Source organism: Coturnix japonica, chromosome 17 (genome assembly GCF_054131305.1).
Source record: "Coturnix japonica strain WE chromosome 17, WE-NBRP24, whole genome shotgun sequence".
NCBI lineage: Eukaryota > Metazoa > Chordata > Aves > Galliformes > Phasianidae > Coturnix > Coturnix japonica.
In genome coordinates, this window is record NC_140679.1 from 11,999,804 (window position 1) to 12,017,892 (window position 18,089).

The 18,089-nt window shown below is 56.1% G+C and overlaps 2 protein-coding genes across 6 annotated transcripts; both read right to left on the minus strand.

Annotated features, from left to right (window-relative positions):
• Positions 1 to 890: 890 nt before the first annotated feature.
• Positions 891 to 3,985, minus strand: FABP3 (fatty acid binding protein 3). The gene is made up of 4 exons (XM_015883711.3): positions 3,857 to 3,985; positions 3,129 to 3,301; positions 1,246 to 1,347; positions 891 to 1,166 (listed from the first exon to the last, which is right to left on the minus strand). Exons 1-4 carry the CDS (start codon positions 3,927 to 3,929, stop codon positions 1,113 to 1,115), a joined length of 402 nt encoding a protein of 133 aa, XP_015739197.1. The 5' UTR covers positions 3,930 to 3,985; the 3' UTR covers positions 891 to 1,112.
• Positions 3,986 to 5,104: 1,119 nt separating this feature from the next.
• On the minus strand, positions 5,105 to 13,314 carry LOC107324037 (cAMP-dependent protein kinase inhibitor beta-like). 5 transcript variants are annotated; one of them, XM_085518030.1, is made up of 4 exons: positions 13,174 to 13,308; positions 7,213 to 7,303; positions 6,848 to 6,999; positions 5,105 to 6,771 (listed from the first exon to the last, which is right to left on the minus strand). In XM_085518030.1, the coding sequence occupies exons 3-4, from the start codon at positions 6,990 to 6,992 to the stop codon at positions 6,689 to 6,691; spliced, it is 228 nt and encodes a 75-aa protein (XP_085374156.1). In that variant the 5' UTR covers positions 6,993 to 6,999; positions 7,213 to 7,303; positions 13,174 to 13,308; the 3' UTR covers positions 5,105 to 6,688. The 5 variants fall into 5 exon arrangements, with proteins under 5 accessions (XP_085374156.1, XP_085374157.1, XP_085374155.1 ...); XM_085518031.1 differs by lacking the exon at positions 7,213 to 7,303 and adding an exon at positions 8,258 to 8,344 and having other exon boundaries at positions 13,174 to 13,288; XM_085518029.1 differs by lacking the exon at positions 13,174 to 13,308 and adding an exon at positions 8,258 to 8,336.
• Positions 13,315 to 18,089: the final 4,775 nt, after the last annotated feature.

The following is an 18,089-nucleotide window of genomic DNA, read 5'->3' on the forward strand; positions in this document are numbered from 1 at the left end:
TTGTGTGCTCCATGCTTTCATCTTGAGCAGTGGATAAAAGAGCCCTTGGCCTGCAAGCTGAGCACTGCCTGCTTGGGAGGAGATGGAGTGTGTTATGGAGTTTTGATAACCAGGCAGGGGAGAAGCCTTGTGCCAGAGCCTACAGGGCTTTCCTGGGCTGAGGATGCCATCCCCACATGAAGACTGGTGTGGCTCGCTGTGCCTTTTGGTGATGGCCTGTAATAGTGACTGCATTGTGAGCCTGGAGCTGAAGGTCAGGGAGGTTTTGTTGAAGTGGGGCTGTTTCCAGTGCTGCTTCCCAAACCTCAGCCTGGCACAGCAGGGCTGGAGCTTGGCACAGCACTTCAGCTCCTGAACTCCTTCAAGTCCCCGTGGCCCAGCCTGACTTTGGGCTGGTCCCATTCCAGCCCAGGACCTGTCTTGCTCTTGACCTTGACTCCTCAGCCCCTCTGTGGCCAGGCACGTCACATCGCCTGATGCTTTGGCAGGCAACACCCGTCTGGATTAGTGCTGGGGAAGGATCGCTTTGGTTGGCATGACGTGTGCTCGTATCCTGAATGATTTATCGCAGAGCTGCCGTTGGAGTGAACTAATATCCCCTCCTAAAACAGACTGTGTGTCCACCTGGCTCTGCAGCGCTGATGCAATGGGTGGCAGAGACCCTGAGTGCAGCAGGGCTGCAGGACCTAGATTGGACCTAGCAGGGCAGCCTAGATTGAGCTCATCAGTCCTGTCAGTGGGAAATGGCTGATGCTGGGTTTTTCCCACATGTTACTGTGTATGGGTGCCCTGTGGGAAGAGAACACGTGCTGTGCAGTGGATAAAGGGGATGGTGATTGCCCTTGGGTGTGCATGCCAAAAGCCTTTTTCCCAAGCACGCCAGCCACAGCTCTGTAACAACATCGCTTTTATTATTTTTCCACGTGGGTTCTCCCATTAAAAAAAGAAAAACAACAACAAACAGAACACCCCAACCAGCCCCTCAGGATCAGGGCACGGTGGCTTTTAGAGGGCTCCGACACTGTGATGAGCCGCGCACCGCGCGGGGAAGGCAGAGACAATTCAATGCTGGAGCTGGCACTGGGGCACGGGCAGGGAGCTGGGGGCAGCCTCTATGATGCCTTCTCGTAGGTGCGGGTGGAGACAACGTTGCCCATGGTGAGAGTCTGGGGGCAAAGAGCAGGAGGTGAGCACTGGGGTGGGATCTTGGGCATCCCCCATCTAAAATCCTTTATATTTCCTTACCAGAATCAACTTCCCATCCTTCAGCTCCCGCACTAGCGATGTCTCCTTCCCATCCCACTTCTGCACGTGGACCAGCTTGCCTCCATCTAGCTTGACCAAGGACTGTGGAGAGAGAGCAGAACCACTGTTCCCCTCATGGCTGGAGCTTTGCTGCTCCATCCTTGCAGCTTTGGATGCTCCTTTTCATCCCATTGGGCCCGGAGACCAGCATTGGTTGCCTCCAGGATCACTGTGTGCCAGCATCCCACCTGGCTCTACTCACCCAGGACACCAGCTGTGTCACAATTGTAGCCCAAGTTGAGCCTGTTGGCATCAGGGCCCACTGTCACGGTGACCCTGCCCTCCCTGCCCCACAGCTGCATCCTGAGCTGAGCTGTTGAACAAGCCCCTGCTCATCCAGGCTGCTGTTTGCACAGCCGCTGCTGTTGACTCAGCCCTGAGAGCCTGGGCAGTGCCAAGGTTAGCGTGACAGCAGGCTGGGCTGTGCCAGCGTGGGAAGTGGCAATGGCTGCCCAGCTCTCTTTTGCTATCTCCCCACTGCTTGGCACCCAGTTCTTTGCCTCCCAGTGACATTTCTCAGCTCCAGCCCAGGGGACCACATGCCCCCAGCTGTCCCAGCCTCTGGTCCCTTGCAAACCTCCCTGTGCACCCAGTACTGCTGCTCTCCTGGAGCACAGACACCCAAGGGCTGGGCTTCCCATGGCTCAGGTCCCCAGCACTGTGCAGGTTATACTGCATCTCCCTGACATGGCTTGAGTCTATCCTGCCCATGGCTTTGGTGTCTCCATGGGTCAGGGCTCTGCATGGCTTAAGATTCTCCATTGTTTGGGTCTTCTCATAGTTTGAATCTCCCAATGGTTGGATGTCCCCATAGCTTAGGACTCCCTTCATGTCCTCAGGTCACCCCGTTGCTTGAGTCACCCCACAGTTGGATGTTTCCATGGCTTGGGTCTCACCTTGATGTGGGTCCCTGCAACCCCTTGGTTCCCTCATGGGTAGGGGCTCTGCATTGATCTCATGGCTTAGGTTACCCATGGTTGGATGCCCCCAAAGCTCAGCTCTCCCCACTACTTGTATGTCCCCATTGCTTGGGTACCCTCATGGTTCAGATCTCCCAATGACTTGGTGTCCCCATAGCACAGATGTCCTAATGCTTTGTGTGTCCCCATGGCTTGGGTGCCCTGCAGCTCAGCTCCCTTCAGAGCTCAAGTTCTCCTCTCCCTGCATCCTGGGTCCCCCCCAGTTTGGTGGCTCCTCACCTTGGAGCACCCCACAGCCCAGCAGCTCCACATCTCCCAGCTTGACTGTGTGGGGGGCTGACAGGCCGGGCCCCCTTTTATTGTTTGCCCTCTGGCAGCCAGCCGAGGGGTGCCTGAAGGGCATGTCCCTGGCTGCTTCACACACTAGCAGCCAAAGAGCTTTTAGCATAGTTTCCACCACCCTGAGCAGAGCAGCCCTACGCTTGGGGCTGAGCTGTCACGAGACAAAGTGGGCAAGCTGGTTATAGTCAAAGCTGTGCATGGAAATAGCTTCCAGGGGCCAGACCTGTGCTCTATTGCTGCTCTGGTTCCTCTGCAAGAGGAATGGCACCAGATGGAGCAGAGGATGAAGACAGAAGTATGCTGCAATGTCTGCCTGGCACTACTGCCTTGCTCACACTCAACCCGTTTCAGCCCAACCTCACACCACACCCAGCCCTGTGCCTGCTTCCCCATGGGGCAGGAAGGAGTTTTGTGCTCTACAAGCCTCGTGGTGGCCCCCGAATCTCTTTTGCAATACAGCCACTTGGTTACAGCATCACCTTCTGCAAAACCCAGTTGCAAATGGAGGCAAGGGGTGCAAAGGGAAAAGGGTGGAGGGAAGGATTCCCCCAGCTCCCTCACCTTGACATGTCTGTCATCAGCCGTGGTCTCATCGAACTCCTCATTCAGCTTGAAGCTGATCTCTGTGTTCTTGAAGGTGCTCTGGGTCTTCAGCGTCACCTTGTCACCATCCACCTCGATGATGGTGGTGGGTTTGGTCAGGCCGGCCATCTGCCTGGTGGCAAAGCCCACCCCTGGTGGGAGACAGGGGGTCAACACTGCATCCCCATGCATCACCCCAGAGACCCTCCTGGGTTATTTTTCGGGAGGGGGGACCCACTGCATCCCCATGGGGTTGTATTTTTTGGGGAATCCGGGCATCACTCAGGGGCTGATCCTGCACATTTATGGCTGGGCAAGAATGGAAAACACCTGTGGCCACCACCCTCCAGACCCCTTCGGGGCTGCGGTCTCATCCTGCCCAGGGATGGAGGATTCAGGACAGCAGATGGGGGCACGCATCCCCCTGGAATCCCTTCTATCAGCCCTTCCCCCACACACCGGGGTTGCAGGGGGAAGGGGGGGGATTCCACCCGATCCCCCCCACCCCCAACCCCGCCAGCAGCCCCTCCCCAGCACAGCACCGCGTTGCGCTTTCCTGTTTATTTCTATATTTTATTCTTCCTATTTAGATTTTTCCCTTTTAAACCCATTCAGCAGCCGACGATCCCCACCCTCCCCATTAAAAAAAAGAAAGAAAAAGGCGGAATAAAACCCGTGGATTTCCGCCCTCCCGATCCGCCACTCACCCAACGCCTTCATGTACTCATCGAAATTCGCCGTGTCTACCAGCTTCCAGGTGCCCACGAACGCGTCCACCATGGCGAAGCCGCGTGTATCCCCGTGTCCTTCTGTCCCCGCAGCGCTGCACAACCCACAGCTGCCGCCCGGCCCCGCGGCTCCTTAAATACCGGCCCCATCACATGATGGGAAGAGGCTCCAGAAATACCCCGGCGGGGACGGGCAGAGCTGCCAACCGCCGCCCCCCGGCCGCCCCCTCCACCCCCGTCCCCTGCCCGGGCGCTGTGCGCAGCTCCGTTGCGGTCGCGGACACGCGTGGGTGCGTGGAGGTGAGGATGTGAGGTGCCGGTGACCGTGTGCTCATAGCGAGGAGTGGATGGAGAGGGCGAAACTGAGGCACGGGAGCATCCGTGGGGACACGAGGGACAGTGTGTGTGTGTGTGTGTGTGCTGGGGGTGGTGAGAGCAGACGGCCACATCCCCGTCCCTCCCATCCTATCCCTCCCATCGTTGGTGATTTCATTTTAACACCTTTGGGATCCCCTTAAATCAGCCTCATCCCAACAGCTGCCCTGGGCTCCTGGCCCTGCTGGGTTCAGGCTTGAAACCTCATGGGTCCTATGGGTGCTGTCCCCCTCTTTCCCCCCACGGGTGCGTGTTCCCATAGAGCTGGTGGTATCCAGGACATGATCCCCACCTCCTTCAGGCTCAGGTTGCAGCGTGCCAGGGGATTGTGGTGGCAGTGGAATCTGGTGTCCCCTGCCCCAGTGGGCACACAGCCCTGGCACAGGGATGAGCCTCCTCCCACCCCTCCCAACTCCGCCAGCTGTGCCACGTGGTGACAGCTCTGGGGGTCCTATGGGCCAAAGTGTCCCCAACCTGGGGTCAGAAACAGGGGGTGGCTGTCACTTTTGGGGGCGTATTTATGGGAAGAGGTGAGGGTAGAGCATGTGGGAGTCAGCCCCAATTTCTTCTGCCCAATTTCAGTCCGTTGGATTTGGGGATTGGGTGGGAAACACTGAGTGTCCCCATACCCAGCACTGCAAAGCGGTGGCAGCAGGGTCAAAGTGACCATGTCTGGGTGTCACTCAGGGACACTTTGTCTCTCTTTCTGTCTCCAAGGTGTCATTGCAGGCACCTAAAAATAGCCAGGGACTCAAGTTCAGCGTCCTCCCCGTGGCCTCAGAGGGGCTGCAAGTGGCAGAACTGGGCAGGACGGTCACCAACCCCCATGGGGACAGAGCATGGAGCGCTGTGTCACACGGAAACACACAGTTTATTACCCAACCATGGCCCTGGGAGTCACTCAGCTGCCTCCCAGAGTGCACAGTGCTCCTTGAACGCACCCTCCAGGTGCCACAGAGAGGGGACAGGCAATGGCCTGGAGGGGTTACCTGTCTCTGCTCCTCCCAGTGCCATCCTTGGGCATCAGAGGCCCAAATGTGCATGGCCATGGGGCTCCCAGCATCACCCTGGTGCAGCGGGGCCATGAGACATGGATGTGCACACACGTGAACACACACACAAACATATGTGCACAGGGACAGCCATCCAGGGAGAACCCATGCACAAGGACATCCACACACATAACACTCACATACATGGACAACCATGCACATGGGTATTATTGCACACTGGCATCCATGCACATGGACACCCATTTACCAGTGCATGTGGTCATCCACACCCATGGACATTATCACACAGTGACCCCTGTGGGCATGAAGACTCATAGATGTGGACATCCACATCCACACACTTGAGCATCCATGCAGCTGCACACACGGACACCTATATGCATGGACACCCATACACGTGGATGTTATTGCACACTGCTATCCATGCAAACAGACACCCATGTGCATGAGCACCCATGCATGTCAATGGTGCACACACACAGACACCCACCCACAGCAGCACACACACACATGGACCCCCACAAACACAGACACCGACACACAGAGGCACACACACACACACACACACACACACACACACACACACAGACACCCATGCACATGGGCATTATTGCACACTGTCACTCACACACAGACACCCATGTGCATGGACACCTTTGCACATGAGCACCCACGCACATAGCACCCACCCCCAGCAGCACCCACTCCCACACATGTCCATGCCCATGCCCACACACTGTGGCTCCCAGTTCCACCCATCCCACACAGCTCTCCCATCAGGACTCCATTTGCTGGTCCCACATTGACAGCTATGGATGATCACTCCATCACCACCAAGGAACAGGGACAGATATGAGCACTGTGCCCCATTCCAGCCCCCCACCAGCTCATCCCAGCCATGCTCTGGAGCTGAACCACGTTTGTCTCCAGCAGTAAGTCCCATCCCAGTGGGCAGCAGAGCTGTGAGTGGCAGAGATGTCACCATCCCCAAGGGTGGCTTCACAATATGATCCCAGCTGAGCTCCCCGTTCCCCTGATGCAAGGAGAATCCAGGGGTGCTCACCCAATGGGGTGAACCCTTGGTGAGGTGCTGGCAGTGAGGGGAATATAGAAAGGATCTTGGATCACCCACTGGAAAAAGGACAGGACACGGACGTGGTACCCAAAACATCACAGTGAACAACACTCAGACCCCCTGGGCTGCTCATGGCATAGCCCCATTGGCTGCTTGCTTCTGGAAGAAAAGTGTCCTGTGGGGTGAACATCCCCATCCTTGCCCTGCGTGGGAATGAAGTGTCCCTTTGTCCCCACAGGTCCCCGCGTGGCTCCTCTCCTGCAGGCGATGCTCTCGCTGCATGGCACAAGGGCAGCGATGCGGATGCTCCGCAGCGTCCTCACCCCACTGCTCGGTCTGCCTGCAGGGTTAGGATGTGTCCTTCAGCTCCGGGCTTTGGGGCTGCGGTGGGGGAACTTCTGCAGAAGGTGACTGCATCTCCTGGGAGCTGCCTGTGGTGAGAGGAGGGCGGTGAATGGCCACGCTGCCACCCCAATGTGCCACCCCCATGTGTCACCCAGCACTTACCTGCACTCAGGGACATCTCAGCCAGCTTGAGGGGCAGGTCGGAGGGGCTGACGCCTGCAGGTGAGCCCAGGATGTCAGGTAGGGCATTGCGACGTCCAGTCCTCCCTGAGGATGCGAAGTCCAGCACCGGCTCCACCTCAGTCATGCTAACCCTGATGAGATATGGTCTCCTCCCCATCAGCGTCCCCAAGGAGTGATGGAGACCCAGCCACAGTGCAAACCTTGCCCAGGGTTTCTACCATCCCCATGGGCATCCCCAGCACAAAGTTTAGCACAGGAACTCCTCCCCTCATTTGCATTATCATAGGGAAAAAGGGATGCTCTGGGACCCTCTGTCCCACCACCAAGCCCTCCAGCATCCTTACCGGGCACCCTCCAGCCTGGCCTGGATGTGTCTCCCCACTGCCCTGGGTGATGCTCACGTGGGCTGTGGGCTGGGAGCCCCCCGGCTCCGGCCTGGGGGAGGCAGAGCAGAGGGTGAGCTGAGCCCATGGCTGAGGTGCCAGTGGGGTGCAAAGGGGGGTGGTCTCCAGAGGGGTGGGAGAGGTGTGGGGTGAAGCACCCAGCACCCTCTTGCAGCACGTCTATGAGTGACTAAAGCAAAGCTGTGAAGGGCAGGAGGGAGTCCTGTACTTGGTGCAGGCAGGAGAACCAAATGGGGGTGAGGGAAAGATGAATGGAAGAATGAATGGAAGGATGGAGGGACAGGAGGAGGGATGGAGGGATGGAAGGGGTGATGAATGGAGCAATGAATGGAAAAATGGATGGAGGGATAGAAGGATGGAGGGATGGATGGAAGGAGAAAGGGAGGGATGGAGAACCAGGAAGGGGATGGAGGGATGGGTGGAGGGATGGAGAACAAAGATGGAGTTGGGGGAAGGGATGGAGAGATGAAGAACCAAGATAGGAACATGGATGTGGAGCAGTAAGGGAGGTCAAGAGGAAAGAGCAGGGCTGGATGCTTTGCCAGGGGACAAAGACTTGACATTCTCAGCCTGGCCATGCATAAAATGAACCCCAAAATGTCCCTTGGAGAGGGCCATGTGCTGCAGGCAGCTCTCTGTTCTCCATGGAGGTGGCAGGCAGTGGTGTGTCATCTCAGCCAGCTCTGGGTACATTGCTGCCAGGTCCCTCTCAGCACTGATGGATATCCTGGACTTTTGCACCAGGGTTCCTGCAAGCTGGAAACTTTGTGGTGGGTACAGGGATGGCACAGACATTACTGAGGGCAGTCGCTGACCTTGCAGGCATGGTTCCCCCTCCTGCAGCCTGTACACCGGCCTGCATTCCCCTTTGGTGTTGCTCTGAGGGTTGTATTCAGGACTTCCCTCCCTACCTACTGGGGTGGTGCTGAGTGGTGCCCAGGATCCCTGCCCGTGTCCCCAGCCCCTCTGCCCCAGCAAAACTCACCACAGTCACCCTCAGAGCTGCTTGTGGGCAGACAGTGAGCCACGATCCCCACGGCCACAGGAGCAGGAGGAGTGACCCTGGCTGAGGCTGCAGGCGAGGAGGTGAATGATTAACCAGGCTGTGAGTCACGGGGCAGGATCCGGCCCTGCGCTGCATAGGGACTGGATGAGGAACCCCTGAGCTGGCTCTGAGTCCCATGGGGTGCATGGTGGTGTCCTCTGGCACACGCGTGTGCAGAAACGGTGCACTTTGGCAAACATGCTTGCATGCACAGCACCTCCTGGCACACGCGTGTGCATGCACGGTGCCTCACGGAACATGCATTTGCATATGCATGCGTCACCTGCAGCTTTCAGCATCTCATCCCACAGCACGCACCCGAGTGCACCCCTGTCATCTTGCAGCACAGCTCTCTGCCCGCTGGGAGCAGTCAGCCCAAGAGCGCCCTGCTCCGGCCCCAGCGCAACACTGCAGCGACCCTGATGCTGGTGCTGGAGCATCCTGGCAGTGCAGGAGCAGCACTCTGTCACCCTGGCAACCATTTGGGAGCAAGGCCTGGCTGCTCGTGCCTCGGCCAGCGTGATGTGTGAGCACGGGAGCACGCACAGCGTGCATCAGCTAATGCATGCATGTGTGATCACATGCACGCAGAGATGCATTCATATTTGTGCAGACATGCACGCACACACACACACACACACACAACCTCTTTCCCTCTGTGTCTGCACAGCTGGGCACAACCCAGTCAGACAGCAGCCTGCAGGGCTGGATCAAAGCTGCCTTCCCTGCAGCCCCCGTGGCTCCAATGCTGCAGAAACGTGCAGCAACATCCCTCAGGACAAGTCTGGGTCCTCCCCATCTTTGGGCTTTGTCTGCTGCAGGAACAAGGTCCAAGGTGCAGCTGCCCGCCCCATGCCCAGATTATTGCCCTGCAGGCAGCGAATTAACAGCAGCACTGGGCAAATAATGTTGCATAAACCCCAGTCTCCACCCAGCCCTCCAAGCAGGGCCGTTTATGTGAGGCTTAGCATGGCCTCTCTTTTAGAAGGAGTCACATGGAAGGTTCTGGGGCTGCTGTAATGCCCTTAATGGGATAGAGTGGTGCAGAAATAGGTCTTAATCCCCGTAAGAGATGGGCTGCAATTGGAGGTGCTTGGATGGGGTGGTGGGAAGACACAGCATGGGGACATGGTTCTCATGCAGGTTTTCCCTTGCCTGGATTTTGAAAGAGAAGAGCATAATGAAGGCAGCCATTTCCATTCATGCTATTTAAGTTCCCAACACCATAATATCTCCTGAAACCCAATTTGGGGTTGAGCTGGAGGAGACACCTCAGCCTTAGCCCTTAAGAGGGATTTGTTCAATCACAGGTGTAAGAATTTCCCTTTTTAACCTCCTAATGGAAGGTGGGCTTGGACCACTGAAGGTTCTGGCTTGGGTTGGGTTGAGCTGTGCTGTGCTGTGCTGTATTGGGTTGGGTTGGATTGTGTTTGGTTGGGTTGATTAGAGTTCACCCCTTTGATGATGTTTCCTCAACACTCTAATGGAAAAGGATCAATGCTGTGTCCTCCAATAAAGGCTGGAAATGCTGCGGTCTCCCAAAACCCACCCACAACCCCACAGCATTGAGGTTATTAGGAGATGACAAGCAAAATTATAAAGAGGAAGTGCTTTTAAATCATAATGCTGAATACAGATGAGTGCTGTGAGCTGGGGAACAAAGAGCTGCCCTGTATCAAATGAGAATGGGATCCTTGGGCAAGAAAACCAGCATAGAGGAAAACTCAATGGGGCTGATTTGAGCAGAGACTGAACCCACTGAGATGCATTTGAAGCCTGGAGCAGCAGATGGCCGTAATTAAGCACCAATCTGGAGGTCTCCCACACAGACAGCAGGTTGGACCCAATGTTTTCGGGTGGGGATCTGGTGCTGCTCCAAAGCATGGAGTAACAGCCATGGGATTGGCTGTGGGATTCCCTCACATTGATGCCCAGCCCCAAGAGATCAGGAACCCTCAGCCTCCAGCCTGTGGCTCTGTCACCTCAATGCAAATGTATGTTCACATTGTATCTCCTTGTCACCACACAGTGAATTTCCTTGTTAGCCTTACACAGTAATTCTGTCATCCTATAAGCCCTTATCATCACATCCAGCCCAGAGATGGGCACAGGTGATTTCTACTGAAATCCTGGGATGTGGTCTTGAGGAGGAGCATGCAGTGCTGCTGTTCCATGCTGGGATTGCTGCTCAGGGCTGACAGCGAAGCTTGGCTGTGCTTAATGCCCTCATTAAACCAGGAAAAATCCAACCTGAGTCTCTCCAGACAGGATTCCAGGCTGTTTGCATGAACTGTCACTTTTGCTTATAATGCTGAAAACACAAATCAGAGCAAGTCCTGCTCGAGGGTAACAGCACGACTGGCTCATGCACTCACTGACATCCAAACTCAGAGCTTCCCTGAGCATCTGAAGGACAAACCCAACTGCTGCCAATGTGAATCCGGTACATGCATGAGGCAGTGGTGTCCCCCGACATGCAGACCCCAATGTGCCCATGTCTGTGTTTCTTGTTATGGGGCAGCATAGCAAAAAGGCACAGATGGCAGAAAATCCCTACAGAGCTGGGCTGGACCACTCTGAGGTGGGAAAAATGATCCCCACCTATGTCCAACTAGCTAATGACCTCTAATTGCTATCTGCAGGACGTGTCCAGAGGAGAATGGAGCATGAGGACAGGAATTTCTTCCTGTAGCTTCCCCCTTCTGCCACATCTCAGTTGTAAAGAAGGTGATCTAATGGGAGGTAATTACAATGATTGAGCCCTTGGTAATACAGCTCCCACTGTAACCTTCAGTTAGCTGTTCTGACGACAGCACAAACTATAATTTTACATAATAATTGTGTCACCCACACCTAAATTGGTTTCATTCTGTAGCAGTTTCAGGCTCTCTCTACACACAGCTCTCCAGCAGCCACTCAGTCTGGAGCTAACAGACCTGATCTGAGGAAATGGTTATATACTACATCCATCAGGGAAACTCCTGCCTACGCCCCACAGCCATACAAAGGGTGCCTGGCCCCACAGGGACCCCTTCCTTCTGCCCCAAAAGGTGGTGGGTACAGAGACAGATGCTGGGTAAAGCAGTTTCCCAAGGAGCCCCTAACAAAACCTTAACTCCAATCCTATCCTGAACCCTAACTCTAAAGCCAACCTCAAAACCAAACCAAAGCCAACCCTAACTCTGACCCTAACTCTAACCTCCAACCTTAACCCCAACCATAGCTTTAAACCCAACCCTGTCATTAACCCTAACCCTAACCCTAAACATAGCCATAACCCTAACCCTAACCGTAACCGTAACCCTAACCCTAACCCTAACCCTAACCCTAACCCTAAACATAGCCATAACCCTAACCCTAACCGTAACCCTAACCGTAACCGTAACCCTAACCCTAACCCTAACCTTAACCCTAACCTCCAACCTTAACCCCAACCATAGCTTTAAACCCAGCCCTATCATTAACCCTAACCTCCAACCCTAACCCTAACCCTGACCCCACAGCCATGTCCACTCATGCTGGCAACCTGTAGATTATCCTTCCCCATGCAATTGCCCCACTAAAGGAGATGGAAACCACTCCTGTGTTCCCAGGGCAAGGGACTGAAGTGTCTTCCCAAGGGTGGGAATTTGCAGTGGGGTGTTGCATAGAACTGGGAACATCTCTGGGACTCCCTGCTGCAGCTGGCAGGAATGGGATTGAAAACTGAGGAGGGAGGAAATCTGGGATCAAAGTATGGTTTGGAATCCTCCGCCCTGTGCAGTCTGTGGGGATGGAGCAGCCTTGCCTTGGCTGAGCACAAGCCATCTGCTTGGAGACAAGGACAGAGCGAGTCTTGGACCCATCCTTGTCTTGGTGGCACCATGGGACGACCTTTGGGGTGTGTGAAGCAGCACCAAGGTCAGGCACCCAGCAGCCCTAAGCACCCCATCCTGCAGACACAGACAGCAGGACTTTGGACTCCTGGAGCATCCCCAAGGCCCAGCTGCCTCCTGCCCCCCCTGCATGTCAGCTAGGGATGTGATGTTTCATAGTGGGCAGCCCCAAGGTCACAGGCTGTGGGTACTGGGGGAAGCACAGGACAGCTGAAGCAGCCACCCTGCCCCTGCCACACCCTCGGTGGCACTGCCACCCAGCCAAGGGACAGCAGCCAGCTCTGGGGGCCAAAGGGATCCAATCCAAGCATTGGCGGAGGCAACCTGCCAAAAGTGCTGCCCTGAAGGCAATGAGGAGGTGTTGTCCCTGGGGAAACCCCCTGGTCCCAAGAGGTTTCCTCAGTGCCCGGGAGATGAGCATGTGTCCTGCATGGAGCCATGCTCAGACTTGTGCCCACTTTCCTGCTGCCTGCAGCCCCTCCAGCTCCCCACTCCTCAAAACAACTATATTGTTGTACATCCCAAAATAGCCCATTCCCCTGACCCCAATGAAGGCCAGTGGCGTGAGTTTGGGGCTGTGGAGACCCATGAGACTGGATAAAGAGGATGAGAAGATGGGGCAGGATGATGGGGATGGTGGTACCCCAGGATCTACCAAGGAGCAGGAGGATGGGGCAGGGTGGGGATAGACAGAGGTGCTGCCCTGAATGCTGCTTGTTGTGTGATCGCTGCTCACCCTGAGCTACCCTGGAGCCAGCAGCCTCCAGGCCAGGGGACAGACACCACCAGACCCCTGCAAGACACATCCGAACCAGCGGGATGCACCCCGGAGCCCTCCTCAGCACCACCACCCCCTGCAAACTTTAATCCCCAGAGCACCGCCGTGCCCTCAGCACCTCACTTCTATCCTTATTGCGCCAATATGGACCAGTACCGGGGGGGCTCAGGGCCTCCTGCCACCACCGGCCATCAGCTGCTCACCTGGGCTGCGCGGGGGCCGGCAGTGGTGTCGATGTCGGTGTGGATATGGATGGGGATGGTGGTACCGATGGTGATGGTGGTACCGATGGCGACGGCTATGTCGGTGCTGACCCGGGTGCCGATGTCGCCGTTGATCCCAATACGTGATGCCGCCGTTGATCCCAACACAGACGGGCGATGGCCACTGTTGATCCAGGTACCGGTGTCGGTGCCGATGTCCGTGCTGATGTCAAGAGTGATGCCGATGCTGGTGCCGACAGCAGCGTGGATCGCGGTGCTGATACCGGTGTCAGGACCGCTGTGGGTACCGCTGCCGGTGGCTCAGGACGGGCCGGACCCGGCTCCCAGGCTGCGAGCAGCCCCCGGGGCAGCCCGGAGCCGCCCGCACAATGCCCGCTCCCGCCGCCTCCTCCCGCACGGCCCACGCGCGGCGCGGGGGAAGCTCCCGCACACGGCCCCCTCCCTCCCCGCCCCGCCCTCCCGTCCCCCCCCCTTCCCTCCTCTCCCCCCCGTCTAACGGGATCCCAGCGGCACCCCGCAGCCCCCGCGTAGCCACAGCGGTGGGGATGGGGACTCTCGATGCGATGCCTCCCCGCAGCCACCCCCCCCTCCGGATTGGTCCCTCACTTGGTTGCTGCCCGCCGAGGATCAGCGCATCCTCCTGTGCCCCCCCGCCCCAGGAGGGGTCTGGTCTCTGCCTGGCCACGAGCATCACGCGTGATGGTGGAGCAGAGAGGCAGAGAGGGCGTGAATTGGAAGTAATGGGATGTGCAAAGCAGGGCACAGAGGGTGCGCATTGGGGATGCTTCCCCCACAACTACCAAGGCACGTTTTTAGGTGCCTGACGATGCTGGGGTTGAGCAGGGACACCCAACACTGCTACCCAGGCGAGGAGGGAGCCTTGGCCAGTACTATTTATAGCTGCTCACACTCCACTTTCTCCTTGACTGTCTTCCCTCCCAGCAGACTGGGTATCAGCAGTAGGCGATGCCATCCTGGCACCTGCTGGGATGTGGGGGACAACCACCATCCCAGTGCCCTCGGAAATGTTTGGGGGAATGGAGATGGTGTTGGGATGGGGGGGATAGGAAGGAGGAAATGGGCTCCTTTCTCCAAGGTGGAGGGATGGAGAAGGGTGTGTGCTAGCAAGGTGTGGGCTGGTTTTCCTGCAGCTCCTACCTGGGCTAAAAACCACCTCTTAGGAAGAGCAATGCTTTGCTGTTCCTCTTTGATCCAACTGCATATTTCCCATCCTGGTTCAGGCCTTGATTTTTTGCTGGGGACATGGGTAGCATGGAGGAAATGTTGTTCCTGAGCTAAGTGGCTGTCAGTCCCTCTGTTAGATGGTATTTTGGGACACGGGTTTGGGGACCTGCAGGTTTCTTGCCCATTGGTCCCTGTCCCTGGACAAGGACTTTCAATGACCCTGGAACCAACCTGGTGTATCCCTTTGGACATGTGAAAAGGGCTCAGAGCAGCAAAAGTGGATTGAGGTGATACTGAAACAGGCTGGGAAGATGCTGCCATTTGCTGGGGAGATGCTTGGATGTACTGGGAAATACTATGGGACATGATGGAATTCACCTAGTTTGGCTCTAATTCTGTCTGAATGAGTGCAAAAAGGCAAATGCTGTTGTTTGTGCTCCAGTAACTTCCAGTAACTGGAAGCTGCTGTGTTACAAACCAGCCAAAAAGAGCAAAATTGTTGAGTGTGGGGATAGTGAGAGGCCATTGTCTGGTGCCACCAATGCAGGACATGGGGCTGCCTCCTCCTTCCCCCCCCCCCCTCCTCCTGCAGTGGCAGGGATTTGTGCAAAGCTCTCAGCACCCGGCTTGGGCTTTTTTTATCCCTGGCTGCTCTTCCATTGACATTCCTAGCTGTGCCACCGGCTTCAGTGCTGCTCGCTAACCCCTTTTACAGGCAGCTAAATATAGACCAGGCAGCCAAGGAAAATCTGCTCAGCTGGGCACGTGGGGCTGAACAGTGCTGCTGAAGCCTCACACGGTGCTGGAAGGGCACAGGGTGGTGGCACCTTGTCCCCCATCCCCCTCCATGGAGAGCATTAGGGCACCGCTTGTTTGGATGCATTCCATGTATCTCACTTTGTGCTCACATCACGCGTAGCTTCTGCACGCCTGCATTGTCCTGGTGGGGTCATGTTTGCTGGGACACCCTGATGGCACTGGGGGCATCTATCACATCTGAGATGGAGCCATGTTATGATGCATGGAGCCCTACATGACGGGGTGGGAAATACACATGAAGAGCTGGGGAGATTTGTTGCTGATTTAGGAGCTGTTGCATCCTTATGAAGCAATGCAGAGGGCTCAGACCTGGAGCTGGGGTGAGCTGGGGGTGGTAGGTGCTGAAAATCATGGATTCTTAGAATCATAAAGGTTGGAAAAGGTCTCTAAAATCCCGTTGTCTAGCCCCAACCCATTCCCACCATGCCCATGTCTCTCAGTGCCACATTTCCATGGATCTTAGGCACCTCCAGGGACAGTGACCCCACCACCACCTCCCTGGGCAGCCTGTGCCAATGCCCAACCATTCTTTCTGAGAAGAATTTTATTCTCAATACTCAACCTGATCAACCCCAAATGTCTCCAGGATGGATTTATGGCTCCAAGAAAAGAGCTGCGTCCTCCAGCTGCATTGACCATGGGCACCTTCAGGTCATGCCTTCACCCCTCTGCTTGCTCCCTGAAATCCCTGCCCCTCCAAATGGGATTTGGATCCTGGTGACTTGGGGATGAAGTTTAGCTGATCATAGAACTTAATCCACCAAAATTTTCCACCTTGTGGGAGGCCCAGCAGTTACTGTGACAGTGCAGAAGCTCCTGTGTGATGCTCCAATCCATCACCGGCCTCGCATCTGGCCACTATAATGAGAAAGACAAACAGCATCCATCCTGACTTGGCAGGGAAATGGGAAGGCAGCTGGGAGTCCTGCCTGCGAGCACAGCTACATCAAGCCTCAAGGGCAGAGGGTGGCCAGAAATCCTCGGTCCTTCACTTTTCTGGATGTGGGTAGAAGATCCCAGCCCTGATGCTGAGCAATTGGTGGCGGCCAATGGCATTATGGATAACCAGCTGAACTGTGCTGCCATGGCCACGGCCAAAAAACAAGTGACAGAGGTGGAGCTCAAGTGCAGAAGGCTTTGCCTTCAAGGTAACATTGGCCAACCTGAAAGTCACCCCCGATGAGCGCTGTAAGCCACTCATCCCTTGCCTTATTTTTTCCACTGGGTTGGAATGCCAGCTCCTGTGATGCTGCTGTCTGTAATTAAAAGCTCTGCATTCACCCATCACTGGTCCCCCCGTGTCTGCTCATTACAGAGGAGCTTAGCTTAAAACTAATTCCCCGACTCAAAGGCAAGGGGGAAGGGAGATGCTTTAATCTCCAGACTTTTGTATTTGTTGTTCCCATCATCTCCCATTGGAAGCACAGCATGAGGCTGTAAGGGTCCCAAGTGCCCCACAACCTCATCCAGGAGTGGGGCCAGGATTGTCACTTACCCACCTCCTCCCAGCTGTGCCTGTTTGCCTTATGCCTGCACTGAGCGATGCTCTGATTTTGCTGGTTTTCCAAATACAGAGACTCAATTATAAATTATTATTAATTACTGTAATGTAGATTTATCTGTGAATAGCATTGCTTGGGCTCAGCAGGATCCCTTCTGGCTGCGCCCACAGCTAAGCTGGTATTGTCCCAGATACTGGCACATGAGATGGTTTGTTTTCCACCCACTCCCCAGCAGGGTGACATCCCTAAAACAGAGCCTGCTCCATTCACTGCCACTCAGGTGCCACCTCAAGCCTTAAAACCCCCCATAGAGGTGGAAAATCCCCCCAGAGGGGCAGGACAGATGTTGTTTTGTTTGGGGCCGGGCTCCCCCAGGGCTCCTGGGATGGGAAGGGCTGGTGGCATGGAGCACCCCATGCACTCTCAGCAGCACCCCTTGTCTGGTGGGGCATAAAGCCTGCGTGTCCCTCGATGCCCAGGGGACTGCTACCTGGACTGCCAGGACCTGGTCCCGCTGGTGAGGATGCCCAAGGATGGGGACAGCAGGGGATGAGTGGTGGTGGCGGTGCTGTGATATTCATCTCCCTGGTCCGAGGGTACGAGGGGTGACGGTGACACGAGGACGTCACCCGGGTAACGTCAGAGCCGAGCAGCCGGTCTCACTGCGGCACTGCCATCTGCTGGCACCGCGCGAGGGACGGAGGGGACGGCGACAGGGGACACGGGTGGCATTTCTGCTGCGGGACAGGCAGCAGGTGGGAGTCGGGGGAACTTCGTCTGTGGGCAGCAAAAGTGGACTGAAGAGATACTGGGACAGGCTGGGGAGATGCTACCAGCAGTCTGGGGTGTCCCTGTGATGTCTATGGGGTGACATCTGGATGTTTCTTTGAGGTCCCTGGGGTGTCCTTTGGAAGCACTTAAGGTGTCCCTGGGATGCCCCTTGGATGTTCCTGGGATGTCCCCTGCTACTCCGGGCGCCCCAGCTCTGCCAGGCCCTCTCACCCTTCCCCCCACCCTCCTCTCAGATCACGGCCCCTTTTGCAACAATGTTGTCCTGAAGATTAAATTGCATCCTGCAGTGATTTCAAAGGGAAAACCTTCCACATCTTGTGATCGAGCAGGGACTGCCAAGGACACAGAGCAGGATACACCCCTGGGGATGGGATGCGGAGCCAACCGCACACCTCCCATTGGCATCTCTGCAAGGGCACACCTCAACCCACCGTTAAATACAGAGCTCCCTTCTCCTGAAGCCACACACCAGGCAACCCCCTGCTCTGCACAGCAGCAGCCCCAGGGACAGCGGTGGTACCCAACCCAGAGTTTCCAAAACCTTACAAGCTGTTAGACATGGGCACAGTGCTCCTAGAGAGGCTGCAGGTTTCCTGT